The sequence below is a fragment of the Delphinapterus leucas genome, chromosome 15, assembly GCF_059928025.1.
Source record: "Delphinapterus leucas isolate spDelLeu-1000000601 "Yukka" chromosome 15, BTC_Dleu_Yukka2, whole genome shotgun sequence".
Taxonomy (NCBI): domain Eukaryota; kingdom Metazoa; phylum Chordata; class Mammalia; order Artiodactyla; family Monodontidae; genus Delphinapterus; species Delphinapterus leucas.
Window position 1 is genome coordinate 4,579,862 of NC_143143.1, and position 22,188 is coordinate 4,602,049.

The following is a 22,188-nucleotide window of genomic DNA, read 5'->3' on the forward strand; positions in this document are numbered from 1 at the left end:
TAAGAATCCGCCTGCCAGTGCAGGGGGCACGGGTTCGAGCCCTGGTCCGGGAAGATCCCACATGCCACGGAGCAACTAAGCCCGTGCGCCACAAGTACTGAGCCTGCGCTCTAGAGCCCATGACCGCAACTACTGAAGCCCGCGCGCCTAGAGCCCGTGCTCCGCAATACGAGAAGCCACCGCTCGACACAACTAGAGAAAGCCCACGTGCAGTAACGAAGACCCAACGCAGCCAGATAAATAAATAAAAATTTTTTAAAAAAGAAGAAAGTATCCATATGTATAAATAAACATAACTATATTTAAAAGGCAGTAACACTCTTCCCATTCTTATTTCTTCTTTCTCTCATAATGTGCAACAGCAGGGAGAAAGATCTCGCGAAGGTTGCTCCAAAGCCCACGGGAGTGAATGTTCCGGTAAACCTGGGGCTCTGCTGACGGGGGCCAGGCCACGTGGGGGCAATGCTGGCACCAGGCTCGGGCACCTCTGTACCACTCGTTAGTGGTCTGGTTGGTAGCGGCCAGGTACAGACAGAAGCACAGGTAGCTCCCCAGGAGGAAGCTCAGCACCACAACAAAGCCCAACAGGAAGACAATCCTCGGGAAGGTCAGGAACAGGTACTGGGGGCAAAAAAGAAGCAGCACGTTAGGCAGCTAGGCTGTGACACGAGTCGGGGTCAGGAACCACCGGCCATGGTCACGTCCATATACACTTCAGAACTGCCTTCCCAGCTCCCCCACCTCCATACACATCTGACCCACTGAACACAAAATCAGAACCAAAAACAGCACTGACAAACCTCCCAGGAAGAATTTCATATGGGATAAATTAAGTGTGTGCATTGAAGGAAAAGGGGAAGGACACTCAGGAGATGATGCCAGTTAGCTATTCAGAAAATAAACAGAGAAATGGATGTAGATCTTAGTTCATGCATCAACATAAAGTCCAGACGGACAGAAGAGATCAATCTCTCTCTGAAAACAATACGACCACAGAAATACATGTACAAGGGTATTCACTGTAGCACTGATTTTAATAGCCCCTCTTCCCAAAAGAAACAAGTTAAATGTCCATCCAGGAGGAAGAGTAAAACTCTGGGATAGTCATACTATGGAACAACAAGGAGCCTTCAAATTAGGTCAGTGTCTATGTACTAATTTGGAAAAGATGTTGGTAATATATTGCCCAACAAGAAAGACAAAATGCAAAAATCACAATGGAATCCTATTTGTGTAAAAACAAAACTAACTCCATGAAAGTGTATGGCCATATAAATAAACATAGAGAAAAAGCCTGAAATGTACACCAAACTATAAAAGTGGTTGTCTCTGGAGAATGAAACTGTTGGGAGGGGAGGGGAATAATTCCCAGTTTATATTTTATTTTTGTCCAAGATGTTTTAAATTTTCTTCTCCCCCCCCCCCCGGCTTTGTAGAGATATAATTGGCATGTAACATTATGAAAGTTTAAGGTGCATGTAATATACAACATAATGATTATATATATTATATAATGAAATGATTACAATAACGTTAGTTAACACATCTGTCACCTCACAGTTACAATTTGTGTGTGTGTGTTGAGAACCTTTATGAGCTACTCTCCTGGCAACTTTCAAATGTACAATACAGTATTGTTAATTACAGTCACCATGCTGTACGTTACATTCCCAGGACTTATTCATCTTTCAACTGGAATAACTACCTTCACTTATTTCTCCCACCTCCCCCGACCCCTAAAAGTTCTGGACTACTTGAATTTGTATAAGTTCGTTTTTATGATAGACAAATAATTCTGAAAGAGTTCAATATTTTTGAAAGTTAGCAGAAAAGAAGTAGATACTTATCAAAACTCCATCAAAACTCCCGATGGGTGAGACTTGCTAACTGAAGTTACAAAGAAAAGAGACAGATTCGATGAGGAAGAATGTCTAAAGCTTTTTAAACAACAAAAAATGAGACACACAAACAGAAAACAAATATAACAAGAATGAACTACCATTATTATCCAAAGACCTCAAATCAAAAGTTATTCTAATACCAAATAGGTAAACAATTAAAGGGCAGAATTCACAAAAAAAGATATACCAATGACTGACAGACAAGGAAAGTAATCAAAAGTAATGAAAGAAATGTAATTTGTAAAAAAGGGTAAACCATATTCTGTCAAACTAGAAGCACTTCCCATCCCAGGCATCATCAATGCCTGCTCTTGTGCAGTGAAAGGAACACTTAACACTGCTCTAACCACAGGTTTTAAAGAGCAATTTGACAACATATATAAATATCGGAAGACTTATAAATGTTGTCAGTCTTTGACCCAGTATTTATGTTGTTGGCAATCTATCCTAAAGAAAGTCCTAAATACAAAAACAAAACCATATACACAAGATTACCCATTGCAAAGGGGAAAATGCACTTCACGAGTGGAGGGAACTGGTGGTCACCTCCGTAAACCAATGAATCAGCCTGGGCTTCACTGCTCCTATGTCACCTGATGGGATGCGCTATGAAATACACATCCCTACCTAGGAAGCATTTTTGCCAAAAACATTTAACTTGAATCTAATCAAGGCTCTAGAACTAACTTCCAGTTTACACTAATATAAAGAGAGAGAAAAATTAGATGACAATTAGGAAAAGAAAAATCTAGAACATGGGACATTTTAAAAGATAACTAGACTACTAAACGTCAATTTAATGAAAAAAAAGCAGGGGCATTGTTTTAGAATAAAAGGACATAATATTCAAATGTAATGCATAACTATAAAATGGAATCTGGTTCAAGGAGGTAGAAGAGCTATAAAAGACATATTTGAAACAACGGGGAAATCTGAATATGGACTAGAGAGTATATAGATTTATTATTACTTTTCTTACATTGGATAATAGAATTGTAGATACCTATGAGAATGTTGACACTCTGAAAAAATGCATGCTCAGGTATTTAGGGGTGAAGCAACATCGTCTCCAACTTATTTCTAATAATACGGAGAAATATATACACACGTATAGAAAGAAAACAGATTAAAATGTTAACAATTTTAAAATCTAGGTGGAAGGTATATGGGTAGTCACTCTGTTATTCTTTTAACTTTTCAGTATGATTACAAATTTACATAATTGGGAAAAAACTTGAGAATAAAAACTACTCAAGGTTAAAACAACAAGGAGGTATCATGACATACCTATGAGAACAGCTGAAGTGAAAATCAGCGATAATGATAAACCTGGCAAAGATGCAGAGAAACCACTTACTCCCCCGTCCCTGGGGAAGAGAATGTAGAAAGGTACAAGCACTCTGCAAAACAGTGTGGTTCTCCTTTTCAAAACTTAAAATGGACTTACCATACAACCCAACAATCACACTGAAGACTTCTTTTCACACAGCAGCTTCTAAACCAATGTTCATAGCAGCCTCGTTAGTGATAGCCAAACACTGGAAATTACCCAAATGTCATTCAAAGCCTAACTCATTAAACAAACTGTGATCCATTCTCACCACGGAAAACTATACGGCAGTAAGAAGGAATGAACTACTGATACATGCAACCACTAGGATGAATCTCAAGGAAACTGTGCTGAGTGAAAAAAACCAATCACAAAATGCTACTGTAGGATTCCATGTATGTAACTATAAATAACATAATAACAAAGATAGAAAACAGATGAGTGGTGGCCGGGCATTAGGGAGGTGGGGAGGAGGATGTGGGTATCAGGGATAACACAGGGAGTCTGTGGTGATGGACAGAAGAGCACCTTAGTTGTGGTGGCAATTACGCAAAGCTACACATGTGACAAACTGCACAGAGCTACACACACAACACAAACGAACACATATATAACTGACACTGTGGACTGTGCCAATGTCAATTTCTTGCTTTTGTGCTGTGGTTGCATAGGGATTCTGGCATGGGGAGAGGAGCTCAGGGGTGCACAGGATTCCTGTAACCTCCTGTAAATCTATCATTATTTTAAAATAAGAGTTAAAAAGAAAGATGCAGGCTTTAGGACTATGTGTGTATTTTATCATATTAAGACAATATCCTTCAATTCCTATTTTCTAAGTGCTTTTATTGTAATAGGTATTGAATTTTTTGACAGGCTTTTCAGCATCTAGAGAAATAGTATCATTGTTCCTAATACTTAATAATGCTGTATAAGATACTAATCAATTTCCCAATATTGAACCAACCTTGCATTCATTTAATACGTCCCACTTGCTCATTTTATTTTCTTTGAAACAAAAGGAAAAAAACACTCAAGGAGAATTAGGCAGTTACCTAAAAAAAGACTGCTCGTAAGCCATTTCCCATAAATGAAATAGAAATCTTTTAGCAATCAAATGAGTTTTTAAAGAATGGCTTTGACTTTTACATTATGGTAAATTACTGGGCAAAGAATAGTCTTTTCAGTAAATGATGCTGGGGGACTACCCTGGTGGCACAGTGGTTAAGAGTCCACCTGCCAACGCAAGGGACACGGGTTCGAGCCCTGGTCTGGGAAGATCCCACATGCCGTGGAGCAACTAAGCTCATGCACCTAGAGCCCATGCTCTGCAACGAGAAGCCAGCGCAATGAGAAGCCTGTGCACCACAACAAAGAGTAGCCCTCGCTTGCTGCAAATAAAGAAAGCCCGTGTGCAGCAACGAAGACCCAACGCAGCCAAAAATATAAATAAATAAATAAATAAATAAATAAATAAATGATGCTGGAACAACTGGATATCCACAAACTAAAGAATAAAATTGGGGCTTCCCTGGTGGCGCAGTGGTTGAGAGTCCACCTGCTGATGCAGGGGACACGGGTTCGTGCCCCGGTCCGGGAGGATCCCACATGCCGCGGAGCGGCTGGGCCCGTGAGCCATGGCCGCTGAGCCTGTGCGTCCGGAGCCTGTGCTCCGCAACGGGAGAGGCCACAACAGTGAGAGGCCCGCGTACCGCAAAAAAAAAAATAATAATAATTAACTCAAAATGATTAAAGACCTAAATGTAAGAGCTAAAATTATAAAATACTTTAAAGAATATTTAAGTGTAAATCTTCATGATCTTGGGTTAAGCAATGATTTCTTAGCTATGACACTACAGCAAAAGCAACGAAAGAAAAAATAAATTGAACATCAAAATTTAAAACTTCTGTGCTTCAAATAAAACTACCAAAAAAGTGAAAAGACAACCAACAGAATGGGAGAAAATATTTGCACATCCTGTATCTGATAAGAGTCAAGTGTCCAGAATACAAAAAAGAACTCTTGCAACACAAGAATAAAAGACAACCCAAATAAAAATGAGCTGCTTCTCCCTTAAACTTTCTTCTCCAAAGAAGATATACTAATGGGCAATAAGCACATGAAAAGATGCTCAATATCATTAGTCATTAGGGTAAATGCAAATCAAACCACAGTAAGGTATCACTTCATACCCACTATATGGCTATAATTAAAAAAAAGATAATAACAAGTATTGTTAAGAATGTGGAGAAATTGGAACCTTCATAGATTGCTGGTGGGAATGTAAATGATGCAAATGTTTTGGAAATCAGTGTGGTGGTTCCTCAAATGATTACAACAGAATGTTATTTAGCCACAAAAAGGAATGAAGCACTGATTCATGCTACAACATGAATGAGCTTTGAACATATTATGCTAAGTGAAAGAAACCAGCTCAAAAGGCTACATATTGTATGATTCCATTTATGTGAAATGACCGGAAAAGGCGAACCCATAAAGACAGAAAGTAAACTGGTGGCTGCCTGGGTCTGGGGAGAAAGGGAATGGGGAGTGACTGCTAATAGACAAGAATTCCTTTTCCAGATGATGAGGTGTTCTGAAATTAGATTGTGGTGACGGTTCTGTGGTTCTGTGAATATACTAAAACCACTGAACTGTATACTTTAAAAGGGTGAATTTTACGGTGTGTGAATTATATATTGATTTTTAAAAATTATATATCAATTTTTTAAAAAAGGAATGCCTTCACGTTTTGACTCAGAAAACAAATGCCCTTTTTCCAATTTTTAAACCTTAAGTCAGAAACATACAGCCCACAACATAATTACCTGAATATTAGTTACCTGAACAACAAAGACAGTGTCAACCACCTGCAAGTGTCCAAAGTCATTGATGTAAGTCTCCAGGTACAAGTCCGACACCATCACCAGCTGGACTAGAAACACAGTGCTCACCACAGCCATGGTGGCAGCCGAGGCCGTCAATGTCAAGAGGTAGAAGAGGAAGTACCTGATGTTCCAGGCCCCGATGCAGTTGTTCACCCACACACAGTGATGGTCAAAGCGGTGCACACACCGGTTGCACACACCTGCACAGAAATGGGGGAGCCACAACCCTGCGTTGATCCTTGATAATGACACCGTGCACTCCTACTGAGAGTTTCACACACTGACACTAGCAGTATGAGCTGGTAGTGTCAATGGCAGCTGCTGTCACCAAGCTTTCAGAACCGAAGGGGACAATACAGTAGCCAATACAGTAGCCACATGTGAGTAATGAGCACTTGAAATGTGGCTACAAGAGAAACTTGAAAGAATACTTTGTTGATATTGATAAATTCACAGTTGTTTTTCAATTATGCATTGCTCCTTTGAGATCAATGTGAATAATGCTGAACTTATTAACTTGGACAGACATAATTTTAGTGAACTTATAGTGATAATTAGTGAACTTATTAACTTGGACAGACATAATTTTAAAACTGATGCTTTTGCTTTAAAGTCAAATCAATTCTTCTGATAAAGACGAACCATTATGTCAATATAGATATGGATATTAAAGAAAAATGCTGGTTTATTTATTTTGGCTGCGTTGGGTCTTCGTTGCTGTGCACGGGCTTTCTCTAGCAGCGGTGAGTGGGGGCTACTCTTCGTTGCGGTGCGCGGGCTTCTCATTGCTATGGCTTCTCTTGTTGCAGAGAATGGGCTCTAGGCGTGTGGGCTTCAGTAGTTGTGGCACACGGGCTTAGCTGCTCTGCGGCATGTGGGATCTTTCTGGACCAGGGCTCGAACCCGTATCCCCTGCATTGGCAGGCGGATTCTTAACCACTGTGCCACCAGGGAAGTCCCAAGAAAAATGATGTTTTGGTACTGATTCAGTCATTGAAAACTTTTAAGAATGTCTAGAATAGCTTCGGTATGTGAATCAGCTCTTTCAACTGTAAGTTTTATGAAATCTAAATACAGATCAAGAATTTCCAATAAAAATTTAGTGTCAGGTTTCCCTGGTGGTGCAGTGGTTGAGAGTCTACCTGCTGAGGCAGGGGACACGGGTTCGTGCCCCAGACCGGGAAGATTCCACATGCCGCGGAGCAGCTAGGCCCGTGAGCCATGGCCGCTGAGTCTGCGCGTCTGGAGCCTGTGCTCCGCAGCGGGAAAGACCACAACAGTGAGAGGCCCGCGTACCAGAAAAAAAAAAATTTAGTATCTATTGATTGAGATGTACTGTAAATGTAAAAAACACGGAATTGCAAGGAATTAGTATGAAAACAGAATATAAAAAAAATCCACGAATGATATTTTTATACTGATTACATGTCAAAATGGTATTTTAGATACCTTAAGTGACATATAATTAAAATAAATTTTTCTCATTTATTTTTACTTTTGCAACATGGCTACTAGAAAATTTTAAATCACATCGGTGGCTCACATTATATTTTTGTTGGACAGCACTAATCTAGAATCTTGGCCACTGCCCAGAAGAGTAGGCTCTGCCAGGACTGAAGTCTGCAAACACAACATCCTACAGAAACATCTCTTGAGCAGCAAGCACTGCCATGTGGCAAAGGAAGGGCTGTTTTGCCCAGAGCTGAAGGTTACCCACTACAGGAGAACACAAGACCTCACCTCTAGGTATCTCAAAGAAACCACTATCTAACTATCCCCTACCGACAGAGGCCGCCTCATGTCTGGAGGTCAAATGGCCCTGCTTCTAGATTTATGCAACATTCCCTTACAGGTGAAGCCCACTTGTCCGCTGTGCGAGGGCAGAGCTGGAGGGGCCAGAGCCAGACTTACTGCAGTGCTTGGATCGCGCTGGTTTCCTTAAATCACAAGTAGAACACCTCACGTTCTTTGGGAACATCCCTTCATCAAATTCATAAACTTGAAGAAAGAGTAATTCATTTGCTTTTGTTATGGTACCTGAAAAAAGGAAGGACAAGTGTCAGTTTCGAGCAATACAGTGGACCAGATGTTCACACAATCTGTCCTGGCAAAGCACAACTAAAACTGCTGTATTTAATATTCCAAATAATTTATTTTTTAAATTAACAGCTTTGAGATATAGTTCATAAACCCAATTCACCCATTTAAAGTGTACCATCCAATGTTTTTTTTCTTAATTAATTAACTTATTTCTTATTTATTTTTGGCTGCATTGGGTCTTCATTGCTGCACACGGGCTTTCTCCAGTTGTGGTGAGCAGGGGCTACTCTTCGTTGAGGTGCGGGGGCTTCTCATTGCGGTGGCTTCTCTTGTAGCAGAGCACAGGCTCTAGGTGCGTGGGCTTCAGTAGTTGTGGTGCACGGGCTCAGTAGTTGTGGCACGCGGGCTCAGTAGTTGTGGCGTGCGGGCTCAGTAGTTGTGGCGCGTGGGCTCAGTAGTTGTGGCATGCGGGCTCAGTAGATGTGGCGCGGAGGCTCAGTAGTTGTGGCACGCAGGCTCAGTAGTTGCGGCGTGAGGGCTCAGTAGTTGTGGCACGCGGGCTCAGTAGTTGTGGCAGGCAGGCTCAGTAGTCGTGGCATGCGGGCTCAGTAGTTGTGGCGCACAGGCTTAGTTTCTCCGTGGCACATGGGCCAGACCACAGCTCGAACCTGTGTCCCCTGCATTGGCAGGCGGGTTCTTAACCACTGTGCCCACAGGGAAGCCCCCATTCCGTGGTTTTTATAGCCACAGAGTTGTACAACCACCACTACAATCAACTTTAGAACATTTTCATCACCCCAAAAACAAATCCTTTCAGCAGTCATTCTCCATTTCTCTAATCCCACAAGCCCTGGCAACCACTAATCTATTTTCTGTCTCTATGGATTTGCCTTTTTTGGATACTTCATATAAATGGAATCATACAATATGTGGTCTTTTGTATCTGGCTTCTTTCATTGAGCGTAATGCTTCCAAGATTCACCCATGTTATAGGATGTATAAGTACTTCATTCCTCCTTATGGTTGAATAACATTCCATTGAATAGGTATATCACGTTTTATTTATATGTTCATTAATTAATGGACATTTGGTCCTTCAAGGATAGAAAAGATTAAAATAAGGGAATGGGGACTTCCCTGGTGGTGCAGTGGTTAAGAATCCACCTGCCAATGCAGGAGACACGGGTTCGAGCCCTGGTCCGGGAAGATTCCACATGCTGCGGAGTAACTAAGCCCGTGCACCACAACTACTGAGCCTGCACAGCTAAAGTCTGTGCTCTGCAACAAGAGAAGCCACGGCAATGAGAAGCCCGTGCACCACAGCGAAGAGTAGCCCCCGCTCACCGCAACTAGAGAAAGCCCGCGCGCAGCAACGAAGACCCAACACAGCCAAAAATTTAAAATAAATAAATAAATAAATTTAATTTATTAAAATAAGTGGATGGGAAAAAAAAATACCTAGCAAGTATATATCTAAAAACAGTGTAATAATAAATATGAGTATCAGACAAAGGAGACTTGAGAGCAAAGAGTATTACTAGTAACAAAGAGGCTCACTGTATTTTGAAAAAAGATTCAAGAGATAATACTAATTCTAAACTTGAATACATCTAATATGAGTATATGTAACTATTATACACACACACATAATAGCTTCAAAATATGTGAAGGAAAAAATCTGTCAAATCTACCAACAGGATGAGATCACATACCTCTCTCAGTAATCAAACAAAAATATTAGTATGAATATAAAAAATCTGGACATAATTAACATCTTGATCTAATGGACTTATATGGTTGCCTGTGCCCAAGGACTAGAAAATATAATACTCTTTTCAAGAACACATGGATCATTTACAGAAACTGACCACATGCCTGGGCATAATGCAAATATCAGTAACAACTTTAAAAGAAACAGTTTCATATAGACGGCAAGCTCTGTATATAACACAATTAAGTGATAATGTTTAAATAGTTCTAAATAATCTGTGGGACAAAGAAGAAAAAAATAAAACTAGAAAACATTCAAAACTGAAAGATCATGCAAACCCTACATACCAAATTTTTTGCAAAGCCCTTGGAGGGATCACTACTTGTTTGTAGTACTGTCAGTGAGACAGACAGTTGATCTGTCACCATTTTCTATACTAAGAGCCTCAACTTACCAGGGTTTGTTTCACAACTTAGGGCAAAAAAAAACAGGTTTACAATCAGCAGCAGATAAGGCAGAAGAAGGTAATTCAAGGAGAACTCCAGCTCTTGACAGAGGCCAAATATTTCCCAGGTGTATTCAGTATAAACCATTCCTTGCAAGATGAGATGCAGGATAACAAAGGTGTGGTTTCTGAAAGGACACAGGTACATGACTTGTTCACAGGGGCTTCTCTGTGAAAAAAATCACCACACTACAGGAGGTGAACCAACGGACAACCACTTCCTTTGGGTTTGAGACAACAGTAAGAATTACGTTAGAAATCACGTGAAACATTTCACCTAGTGCCTACCACATAGTAAGTACTCAATAAATGTTATCTATTATCATCATCATCTTTGTTGGGAACTGAGGTCTCAGTATATATTTCTTTCTACAGAAACGCACGTCAATACTTTCCCATTCTTTAAGTATTGATACTTAAAATTTGATATGTCAAAACCCCAGAGATAAAAGGCAGATTATCTGTCAGTAGAGGTTCTGAACCCAGGACTCTTGATCCCTGCAGCATCCCTCCCTGTATCACGCTGGAAACAAACAAGGAACCTCCTAGAGCTAGAGGACAGCAACAGTTAATAATCGAAACAGAAAAGAAGATAATACTTAAACTCTGAAATATAAATACCGTGTATGGAAGAGGTAATGAAGCAATCTTAGCATGGCTCTCCGAAGGCATTCTGGAATTATATACGAAATTATCTGAAACAAAAGAAAAGAGAAAGATTCAGTTTCATTTTTCTTTCTCCCCACTCCTAAACAAATTAGATGCTTCACTTTCAGCCAGCAATATTGGTGATATTAAGGCATGTTTCTGCATGTGAGCAGAGAAGAGATTTAAGTGAGAATAAAGAGGAGGGCTTCCCTCAGCTGCCCTTCCTATGATGTCAACTCCTCCATTTCCATCCTGACCCCAAACAAGGCACTAAGTCAGGGTCTTCAGGCAAAGAGAGGTGAGCAGAGGGGCTGGATCAGGTAATGCTGATGTAAACTGTTAATGTAGCCTTTCCCTGCCTTGGGTTCAATCCTAGGTTCCAGAGTCCACCTCCAGATCACGGAGCATTAGCCCAGGTCCCCCCACCAGGCCAACCCCTTCCCAAGGCTGCTCACCCCAATTCTGCTCACTTTGATCCCTGGAGGAGTGTGGGCAGCCCGATGTTCAGCTTTCTACTCACACTACCCCCAGTTTCACCCATCAGGCCCCTCCAGGCAGACACTGCTCACATCCATGCCCAACTACAGGCATCAACTCTAGAGAAAAACAGCCAACCTTGAGAATGCTATCTTCTCTTAAAGCATCATCAAAAGATTACTTTTGGGACTTCCCTGGTGGTCCAGTGGTAAAGAATCCACCTTCCAATGCAGGGGATGCGGGTTCATTACCTGATCGGGGAACTAACATTCCACATGCCCACGTGCCACAACTACTGAGCACATGAGCCTCAACGAGAGAGCCTGCGTGCTGCAAACTACAGAGCCCACATGCTCTGGAGCTCACGTGCCACGACTAGAGAGAGAAAACCCGCGCACCACAACTAGAGAGAAGTCCGAGCGCCGCAACTAGAAAGAAACCCAAGCACCGGAACGAAGAGATCCCGCATACCTCAACAAAGATCCTGTGTGCTGCAACTAAGACCCGACACAGCCCAAAAAAAAAGGAAAATAAATAAATTAAATAAATTTGTTTAAAAAAGATTACTTTCAACAGTAACAAAACAGAAAGAGAGAGACTTTCGAATATACCGCAAGTGCCATAAATGAAAGGACAAGTGAACGAACGAATAAAAAATGGCATCTCTTTTTTGTTCTGACAGAAAACTGGTGAGCCTTTTAGACTGGTGGTATTCAAAATCCCGTGGTCTCCAACCATCACTGTTACCTGTGCTCCTCTTCTGACCAGGCCTTTAAAGCAATGGGTTTTCGAGCAGATGCAGATCGTAACAACACCAATCAGCATAAAAGCCAAGTAGAACAAGAAGAGAACCAGAAAGTCCATCCTGGGGCTACAAAGGAACAGAAGGAGAGTGACTATTACTGAGGGATACAGTCCAACACATATTCTCAGACATCAATTCCCTAAGTGACTCCAATTCCCTAAGTGACTCCAAGCAGGATTCTTCATCCTTCAAGCACAAATTGTCTCTCAGTGGGGCTTCCCACCTGGTCACCCTTCAGTTTCCTAATCAAACCACTGTGGTCTGCCTTGTGGCATCTCCTGCCTGCAAATCCCAAAATAAGTGGGGAAGAATATGCAAAATGCATCCCCTTTCCCTCCCACAACGATAAATCAGTCTTTTACTCCCCTGAATATAAATGTTCACAATGACACTGATATGAAGGTACCCAAAAGAATCTGCTGACATTGCTCTTGGAACAAGCATCCACCAGAGGCAGTCAGGGGCCCCCAGCCAGGATCAGGCATGCTGTCCTATGAAGATCCCTCCAGGACAGTGACCACAACAATCAGGGATCACCCAGGGGGACCAGAGTCAATACACAGGCCTGTATTAAGAAACTGGAAATGGTTAATATTGGCCTTGGCAGATATGGTTCTGGGCAGAACTTCCAATTAAGATAACCAAACTAGAAACTCCTCACGAGATAAGACAGAGGAAACAAAGAGCAGCAATTCTCACGAAGTGATTCAGGGTCCCCAGCCTACATATTTCTTTTGTTTGGATAGTTTTCAGCCGGCAGCTCTGGCATTCCTCCTCCGAACATTCACGGAGAATCCAAACGGCATCTCCTCTTGTTCAGCGGCGTGCGCCCGGCACAACAGGTGGCACCCAAAGCTGCAGGAGACATGGCTCCTCTAGGAAGCTGGATCTGGCTGCGAAGACATCAATTCAACCCTCACATAATATGACAGGCTAGGAGTCAGGGGCAGAATACATTGTGTAAAAGAATTTGGAAGTCAAGGGATGTTGAGACCCCGCAGGATGTACGGGGCTGTAAGATTTCTAGACAAAAAGCTCATTGGGAAGAAATATCCCGGGAGCCTTGGATCTCGGTGTTTATCCCTATACCTGAGGAGCCCACGCTGGGGACCCAACAGAAAAGCATTCCCGATGTTACTCTCCGTCCGAAGATCCCAGCGGGTGGGCCTGGCCGGAGCTTTCCCCGGGAGCCGAAACCGGGGGTTGGGGGGATGGGAGGTGCAGAAGATCTATGCGCCGGGAGCGGTGGAGGTGGGGCTGCAGCTCCATACACAAAGGGGAAGGGCGAGTCAAACAGGGAGACGAAGGGCCCTGTGCCAGCCCAGGTGTCTAACAGCCCAGTGAAGGCGGACTTACCGCCGAGACCAGTCTAACGCCACCGCACCTGGTCCGCGCCTCTAGAGCGCGTCCCCAGACTTCCGGCGGATCCGTGACGTCATCACGCGACGCCGTCGGCCAGGCCGACTTCCGGCGGAGGTGCGTGCGGACAGCTGGTGGGGCGGGGCTGCGGCTCGTGTTCTGCACCCTCGGAGTAGTCTTTCGCTTCCCGCCTTGACTCCTCCAGAATGTGGTCAAGTCTGACGACTGGGAGGTCCAACTTTATAGAGCCGTTGCCAGAAATCTTACAAAGAGACTGTCCCAGGCCTGGTGCGGGCGAGGACGCTGCTGTTGTGAAGCGGACCGAGCCGCCCACCGGCCTGGGTAGAGCCCAGTCATGGCTCGGCTCCCAGCCGAGCAGGGACCCCGGGCGGCCCAGGCCTAGGGGCTCACACCCTGTGTCTTAGTGGTGGACAGAGTTCGCTTTGCTTTCTGCCAATCACACCGTTGGGACCTGTTTGAACCGTCCTAGTGTCTTTGCTCCTGCTGTCTCAGAACACCTCTGAACATCCTGCCCCTGGGAGCATGACGATTGATTTGACTCCAAACCTAGAGGATAAGAAGGAAGGCTGTTTAATGATAGTTGAACCTGGAGTGAGAAAAGCTGCTTCCAAACATAGCATTGACAAGTCCCCTGTGGGGTGTCCCTTTTACCCTGAACGCCTCTGAATCAGCTGAGACCAGTCTATTCTCGATGCCTCTGAAAACCTGTCTGTAACTGAGCCGGGCCTATCCTTCTTTTGAGGGGAAATGTCTGTGATCTCCAAACGCTGGCATTAAAGCGCTTCTCTTTTGCGGTCTTTGCTACCTACCCAGCTTACAGCTTAATTTTTTTTTTTTCCTTCTTAAAAAATTTACCAAGCTGGGCACTTTCTGATACATTGTGTGAAAGGCCTTCACGAACTTGTGGACACAGAGTTGAAAAACAAAACCCCAAAATCAGAAAATGTGATACCACCAGGGAGGACTGTGGTTATGGATGGAGCCTCATCACGTATGCAGAGTGGCTGGACTTCATCAGTGTCTCCAGCTGACTCCTCACCCTGCTGGTTAATTCTGAGCCGGTGGTTAAGTATTTTAATTAGCTTTCCTCACTCATAAATGCCGAATTTTAGTTTTAACCCCATTCATTTTTTTCTCTGGATGGTTTCATTTGAGCCTAACTTTGATCTTCGTTTGATTACCTGTGGTATTTTGCGCTGGACTGCTTTTCTTTCGTTTCTTAAAATTTATGCAAGTGATACAATGTTGTGTTCTCCTTGTAAAAGAGTCAAACTATACAAAACAAAACCAGAAACCTCCCTTGACCATCACCCCTCCCAAATCTCAGTCCCTCGGCAGGATTAATCACTTATTTAGTGTGTATCTTCCACGACTCTTTTATACATTTATACATATGTACTTATTAAACAAATATGTATTGAGTACACAGTATATGCCAGGCACTATTTTAGTCACTGAGAACATAGCAATAAAACAGAAAAATCCCTGAACTTCATAGTTTACATTCTAGATTGTACATACACATTTATAATTTTTTGTTTACCAAAATAGCATTATCTTATACACAATGGCTCTACATCTTGCTTTCCTTTTACTTCCCCCAAAATATGTCTTGGTGATCCTTCCACACCAATACGTATATATTTGCTATATCGTATTTACCTCATTATGTGCAATTCATTGTTTAGCTGAGCCATAGCTCATCTGCCAGGGTCCCAAACTCTAGTGCCTACAGGGGATATGCAGGTAACAAATCAGTAAAGTGACAAAGTGGAGCAGGTGTGTTTTGTTCTAAGCAGAAGTAGCTATTTATTTACACAGACCAAAGGATTGTTAACTTGTATTCCAGTGTTTTAAGAGTATTTGAAAACCTGGCTTTTTATGACATAAATCAAATTTTTTAATGTTGGCAACTAATTCAAGATTTTAAAACACTATTCAGGCTAAGCACAACATACCTTCAGGACAAATCTAGCCTAAGGGCCTCCAGTTTGTGACCTTTAATATAATGGTCCTATTACTAAACATTTAGGTTAATTTCACATTTTGCTATTACAGACTGTGCTGAAGTGAAAATACCTTCATGAACTTTGTTACACACAAGTAGGTGTATTTCTCTAGGACAGCTACAGGAAGTAGAATTTCTGGGCCACAGAATAAATAGGCGTTTTAAATTTTAATAAATACTAAATTGCTCTTGCACTACAAATGTCTGAAAGAGCCTGTTTCTCCAAACCCTTGCCAACATTTGATAGATCGGCTTCTGGTTTTTTTTTGTTTTTTTGGCTCTGCCATGAGACTTGTGGGATCTTAGTTCCCTGACCAGGGATTGAACCCCAGGCCACAACACTCTGGACCACCAGGGAATTCCCAGATCAGCTCCTTTAATATGTACATTCTGATGGGTTAAATGGCGTTTTATTTATTTATTTGCTCACCACACACTTGTGTAGCACCTACTGGGTACCAGGTACCGTTCTGTTTAAAATTTTTAAATATTTATCATTTAATCTTTATAGTAACTCTATGAGATAAGTACTATTATTAATATAATACCACTTTTATAAATGAGGAAATGGAGGCGTAGAGAAGTTAAATAATTTTCCTTCAGGCCGTAGAGTTAAAAAGTATTAGAGCCGTGATTCAAACTCAGGCCATTGGGCTAAAGAATCAGTGTGCTTAATTGCCGTGCTGGGCTGTCTTCCCTACAGCTGGCTGGTTTCTAGTGATGTTGAACATCTTGTGTGTTTATTGGCCAATTGTCTATCCTCTGTTGTGAACTGCTTACAATTATCCCTTGCCACTTTTATTTGTTTACCATTTTCTTGTTGCATTGTGGTAATTATTTACATATTTTATGCATTTGTTAGGGAACAGGCTAAGGTGCTTCTCTTAGTTCAGGCTCCCTAAGAGCAAACCCCAAGACAAGGATTTGGTATGAGTAGTTTGTTTGGGGAGAGGTTCCCAAGAAACATGGTGAGGGATGGGGGGAGAGAAAGGAGAGGAAAGCCGGGAAAGCAGGTGTTGATGAGCAGAGGGGGGCATGTGGGGCTCAGTCCCACTGGGGATCATCTGAGAGGCTCCACAGAACACGCCTCAGGATCGTCCCATGGAGGAGCAGCTACTCCTGGGACAGTAACTCCCTAGTCCTTCGGGCCTGCCCACACATAGGCCAGCCCAGCCCCACGTACAGAGAGGACACCTCAGGCAGACACTCAGGAAGCCATCCATCTCCACGCAGGGCTGTGGGGATACAGGCAGGGCACCTACAGTGTCTGCTCTGCTGTTATAACAGAGAGACCCCAAAACACAATGGTTTTATTAGGAAAGAAGTTTATTTCTTTCGCATGCGATAGTCCAGAGGTAGGTGGACAGTCCAGGCGTGGTAGGCAGTTCCGCTCCAGGAGATCCATGCGATCACACAAAGACCCAGATCCTTCCTATCTTGTTGCTCCACTGCTCGGTAAAAATTTCCAAACCTTCTCTCATTACATCACCCCTCAGGGACTTAGAATTTTTTTCACAGAGCACCTCAGCCAAAAGAAATATCTAACAATCCCATCTATTAAATAATTATCTCTGAACAACTTCATAAGTATTTGTGTCCAAACAACTTAGTGCCCCTTGCACACTGCACAGTTTATCAAACTTTAAAAACAGGTTGAAAACCACCATTCTCATTCCTGCTCCACATTCCAGCAGCACTTGCTTTCTAAATCCATCTTCACAAAGATGAGACGTCAGGAATTTCTCCATCTAACGGCTGAAAATGTGAACTAACTCAAGCTAGCATTTCATGTACAACACAGATGTTACTTTGTTTTCTCAAATTTTTAAGATATCCCATAGCATCCCCATGAGTTTGCTGTGGCACCACCACCACCACCACCACCCCCGCCCCGGCACTTTGGGCACAGTATGGAGCCACAGCACTAGGGTGTTGCCCTTACGCCAAGGTCACTACCTTCCAGCCCCTGAGTAGGGGAAAGAAGGAAATGAAAGGCTGTTCACTTTCAAGAATGGAACTTTCCAGTTGCGCTTAGCCTTTCCTGCTCAGATCCAATTGGCCAGAACTTAGTCACATGGCCATACGTGGCTGCAAGGGGAGCTGGGAAATGTAGTCTGGCTGTACTGCTGTGTGTCTAGCTAACACTTGGAAGGTTGTTACTTCTAAAAGGAAGAAATAGAGAGAAATTATTCTCTATCTTATTCTGGATATTAATCCTTTGTCTATGATATCAATTCCAAATATTTTCTCCTACAGATCACATCTCTGTTAACTTTGCTTATGGTGTCTTTGTCATACAGAGATTTTAAATTTGGAAGTACTCACATCTATCAGCCTTTTGTTTTGTGGCTTTTGGGTTTTGTTGTTTTATTTTGTTTTGTTTTGGCCGCGCCCTGCAGTGGAAGCGTGGAGTCTTAACCACTGGGCCGCCAGGGAAGTACCAAGGGGATTTTGTTTTTGTATCGTATTCAGCAAGGTATTCTTTATTTCTTTTTTAACTTTTAGGTGTACAGCAAAGCGATTCAGTTAAACGTATACATGTATCTATTCTTTTTCAAATTCTTTTCCCATTTAGGTTGTTACATAATATTGAGCAGAGTTTCCTGTGCTATACAGTAGGTCCCTGTTGGTTATCCATTTTAAATATAGCAGTGTGTACATGTCAATCCCAAACTCCCAAAGCGAGGTATTCTCCAATATTACATATGCCAAAAATAAAAAGCACACACACTCATACACACAGATATATTCTGCAGTGTTTTCTTCTAGTTGATTTAAACTTTTATCTCGAATTCATCTGGAGTTTCTTCCCCTGATGGCTGAGATCATTTCAGAAGGGAAAGGAAACATTTAAAGTGGTAGCCAAGGCATTATGTATCTATATATCTTTCTCCATTTACAATGGAGTTACCTTCCAATAAACCCATTGTAAGTTGAAAATATCGTTAAGTTGAAAATGCATTTAGTACACCTAACGTACCAAACATCATAGCTTAGACTATCCTACCTTAAACGTCCTCAGAACACTTAACGTTAACCTACGGTTGAGCAAAATCATCTAACACAAAGCCTATTTTATAATAGTATTGAATATCTCATGTAGTTTATTTAATACTGTAGTGAAAGTGAAAAACAGAATGGTTGTATGGGCACAGTATGGTTGTAAGCGTATGTTGTTTACCCTCGTGATTGTGTGGCTGATTGGGAGCTGCAGCACACTGCCACTGTCCAGCATCACAAGAGAGTGTTGTACCACATATCGCTAGCCCAGGAAGAGATCAAAATTCAAAATTCGAAGTCTGATTTCTCTTGCACCATCATAAGTCGAACCATTTTAAGTCAGGACTGTTTGTATTAAATTCTCAACTGCCTTACAACTCTCCTTCCTGCTTTTCATGGCAATCTTCTGCACACGTTCCACATGGAACAGTGAACACTGGTGTTTCCTACCCAACCTGTACACCACACACCTCCATGCATACTCTTTGGGTACGACTGAACTACCCCCACCTCTAGGAGTGGGTCTTAATTGGTCTCAGCCAATCAAGATAATCCTATCTTCCTTATCACAGTAATTTTTCAAAACAAAAGCCAATGTCTGGAATGCATGACCAGCCTCTGGGATGCAAGTGAACCAATTAGAATGAAGCTAGGATTCCTTTCCAATGGTGTCGCCTCTCCCTTAGATTGACTAAAGATATTAAGGAGGAAGCCTGTAGCTTCACTTCCCTTAACTCGTAACTATGAGGAAAGCCAGCCTGAGGATAAAGCCTACATACTGGAGAGGGCAGACCCAAGAGAGGTGCAGAGAAATGAAGTCAGAGCCCTGATCAAACTCTGCCTGAAGCCCACCCCACATCTGGACCTCCTAGTTAGATGTCCCCTTTATTTTTTTAAACTATGTTGAGTTACATTTTCTGTAACTTGCAGTTGAAGACATCCCAATCCTAAAAGAAACAGGTAGTCACTCAGCTCTTTTTCCCCTACCTCATATTTTTCTCTTTAAACTCATTTAAAATATAGAAATGTAGAAATAAACAGCAAAGAAAAAGACTGTATTTTACTATCATAACTGCTACTTTATTATTGTGTGTTTCTATAAACATGAAAATGTGAACTTTATATGCATTTAAAAGGTTTACATAGCTGTAACCGTAGTGTGTAGACAATTTTTAAATTTTGCTTTTTAAATTTAGTTTATCATAAATTCTTTTACTCTATCTAGATAATTTTAATTATTATTCAGGGATACAACATAATGAGCTTAATCTTATCATTGGACATTTGTACTATTTCCTACTTTTCAGTATTATAGTTTTGCAAGTATTCATATTCATAGCTTTTATTTTTATTCAGTTGAATTACTTTCTCAGGACACATATCTCAGTGGTCAGTCAGTTCCTGAAACTCATGTATTTCTGGAATTTTAGTTTTTCCCTCTGTTCTTCAAAACCTCCAAGCATGAACCTTGACACTTGTACTTTTATAAATAGCAGAGGAGAATACATGCTACTTAAGCCTAAATCCAAAATTTTAATTCAAGTGTGATAGGAAGGATTGTATCACCCATGAAACATGTAGCAAAGAATCCCTCTTTGGAGCATTCCTAGGCCCTCCTGTCAACCCCTGAAACTGGACCTGTGATATCAGTTTTTTACCTGCTACAAGATCGGTTGACAGGATCAACCACATTTTATACCGCCATCTCTTGTCCCCAAGGGAATGACTGAAGCAATACTTTGGAAAGGGGATACGGGACTTCATAGCTACCCTTGCAAAGACAAATATAGCACATGGTGCTTGTTTACAAACAGTGATTTATTGGTCAGGAGGAATCTTACAATGGAGAAAAAAAGAAAAAATATATAAAGGAACATGACCAAAGTATTTTTTTTGGAGGAAAACCATTGGGTCTGTATTTGCTTACTATTGTATCCGTATCAGCTATTTTGGTGCCTCGTTCATAGTAGATGCTCAGTAAAAATGTGTTGAATGAATGAAAGAAAAAGGATGAATTCTACCCAAAGGAAAATCTATATCCTGGATAGCAACCAAAACAAAAATTCTTCTGGCCAGTAGGTGGGGCCATAGAGTGTCACCATTAACCAGCTTGAAGCATTACATAGGTGTGGCCAACTTAATACTTTCCAATGGGCCTTTGCTTCCTTGATTGCTGCCCCTTAAGGTAACTGTGTTCAGCTCTCAGTTCAAAGGGATTGTCAGAGCAGAATCTCCATTTCCCGATCACTTCTGGTCTTGTCTTAAGCCTGTGCCCTGTTCAGCTCTCCTCACCCCAAATGCTCTGTCATTCCGGGCACCAATACTGCAGTCCACTGTCAACTGTGGTATCTCTCAAAAGAGGGAATAAGAATAGCTATACTAAAAAATTATCCTTTGTTTATCCTTTGTTTATCCTTTGTTTATTTGTTTAATTCAAATTAACTGGGAGTCTCGTATTTTTATTTCCTAAATCTGGAGAGCCTATCTCTAGCTACCTATCTTAATGCCTCTCAACAGAGATTCTCGTTTTCTACCCCAGTTGAGACCAAGAATTAGTTTTGCAGTTGGAATCTGGTCATCCCCTGGTTAGCAGTGTTGAGCAAAAGGAGAGTCCAGCCCTGGACATTGAGCTGGGGCTGAGCTGTCTCTGGCTGACCCTGAGACATTTTCAGAAAAGAGAAGCCACCTGACAGCCCAAAGAAAAGGCAGACAAGCAAGAGATTCCAGGCTGACTGATGGAGGATGGCCCCTCCCTTCACATAAAGTATACAGTTTGTTCTTCACTTGTTTGGTTTGTATGTTACACAGAAAGAGGCTGGAGAAAGACAAGGGATGATGTTGTGAATACTGTCTCAGAGCAGTGGGGAAGAAATGAGGGGCACTTCTTGGTCAGGGTCCCAGAGTCATGACTTCCTTGTTAATGCTCTCGACACCAAGCAAATCAGGACTGACACTGGGCTCTGTGAAGGGCAGATGTGAGTGTCATCCCAGGAGGAAATTCAGAATGAAAATATTCGGTGGGAAGTCATGTAGGGGTTAAAAAGATGAGTGCACGGGCTTCCCTGGTGGCGCAGTGGTTAAGAATCTGCCTGCCAATGCAGGGGACACGGGTTCGAGCCCTGGTCTGGGAAGATCCCGCATGCCGCGGAGCAACTAAGCCTGTAAGGCACAACTACTGAGCCTGCGTGTCTGGAGCCTGTGCTCCGCAACGGGAGAGGCCGTGACAGTGAGAGGCCCGCGCGCCGCGATGAAGAGCGGCCCCCACTCGCCGCAACTGGAGAAAGTCCTCGCACAGAAACGAAGACCCAGCATAGCCAAAAATAAATACATAAATTTATTTAAAAAAAAAAAAAAAAAAAGAAGATGAGCTCAGGAATCAGGCTTCCTGGGCTCCAGTCCAAGATCCACCTCGTCTAGCTGTATGGTTTTTACTTAAGCGCTGTGAGTCTGTTTCCTCATCAGTCAAGTAAGGATAAGAGACTCTACCTCAAGCGTTG

At 42.2% G+C, this 22,188-nt stretch overlaps 1 protein-coding gene across 4 annotated transcripts; it reads right to left on the minus strand.

Annotated features, from left to right (window-relative positions):
* Nucleotides 1-281: 281 nt before the first annotated feature.
* Nucleotides 282-13,697, minus strand: ZDHHC4 (zDHHC palmitoyltransferase 4). Of its 4 annotated transcripts, none has more exons than XM_022587706.2 (8): nucleotides 13,660-13,697; nucleotides 13,029-13,196; nucleotides 12,246-12,369; nucleotides 10,995-11,068; nucleotides 10,323-10,501; nucleotides 8,029-8,154; nucleotides 6,073-6,317; nucleotides 282-621 (listed from the first exon to the last, which is right to left on the minus strand). In XM_022587706.2, exons 2-8 carry the CDS (start codon nucleotides 13,085-13,087, stop codon nucleotides 331-333), a joined length of 1,098 nt encoding a protein of 365 aa, XP_022443414.1. In that variant the 5' UTR covers nucleotides 13,088-13,196; nucleotides 13,660-13,697; the 3' UTR covers nucleotides 282-330. The 4 variants fall into 4 exon arrangements, with proteins under 4 accessions (XP_022443414.1, XP_022443415.1, XP_089751744.1 ...); XM_022587707.3 differs by having other exon boundaries at nucleotides 13,393-13,687; XM_089895618.1 differs by having other exon boundaries at nucleotides 13,003-13,686.
* Between the last annotated feature and the right edge of the window lie 8,491 nt (nucleotides 13,698-22,188).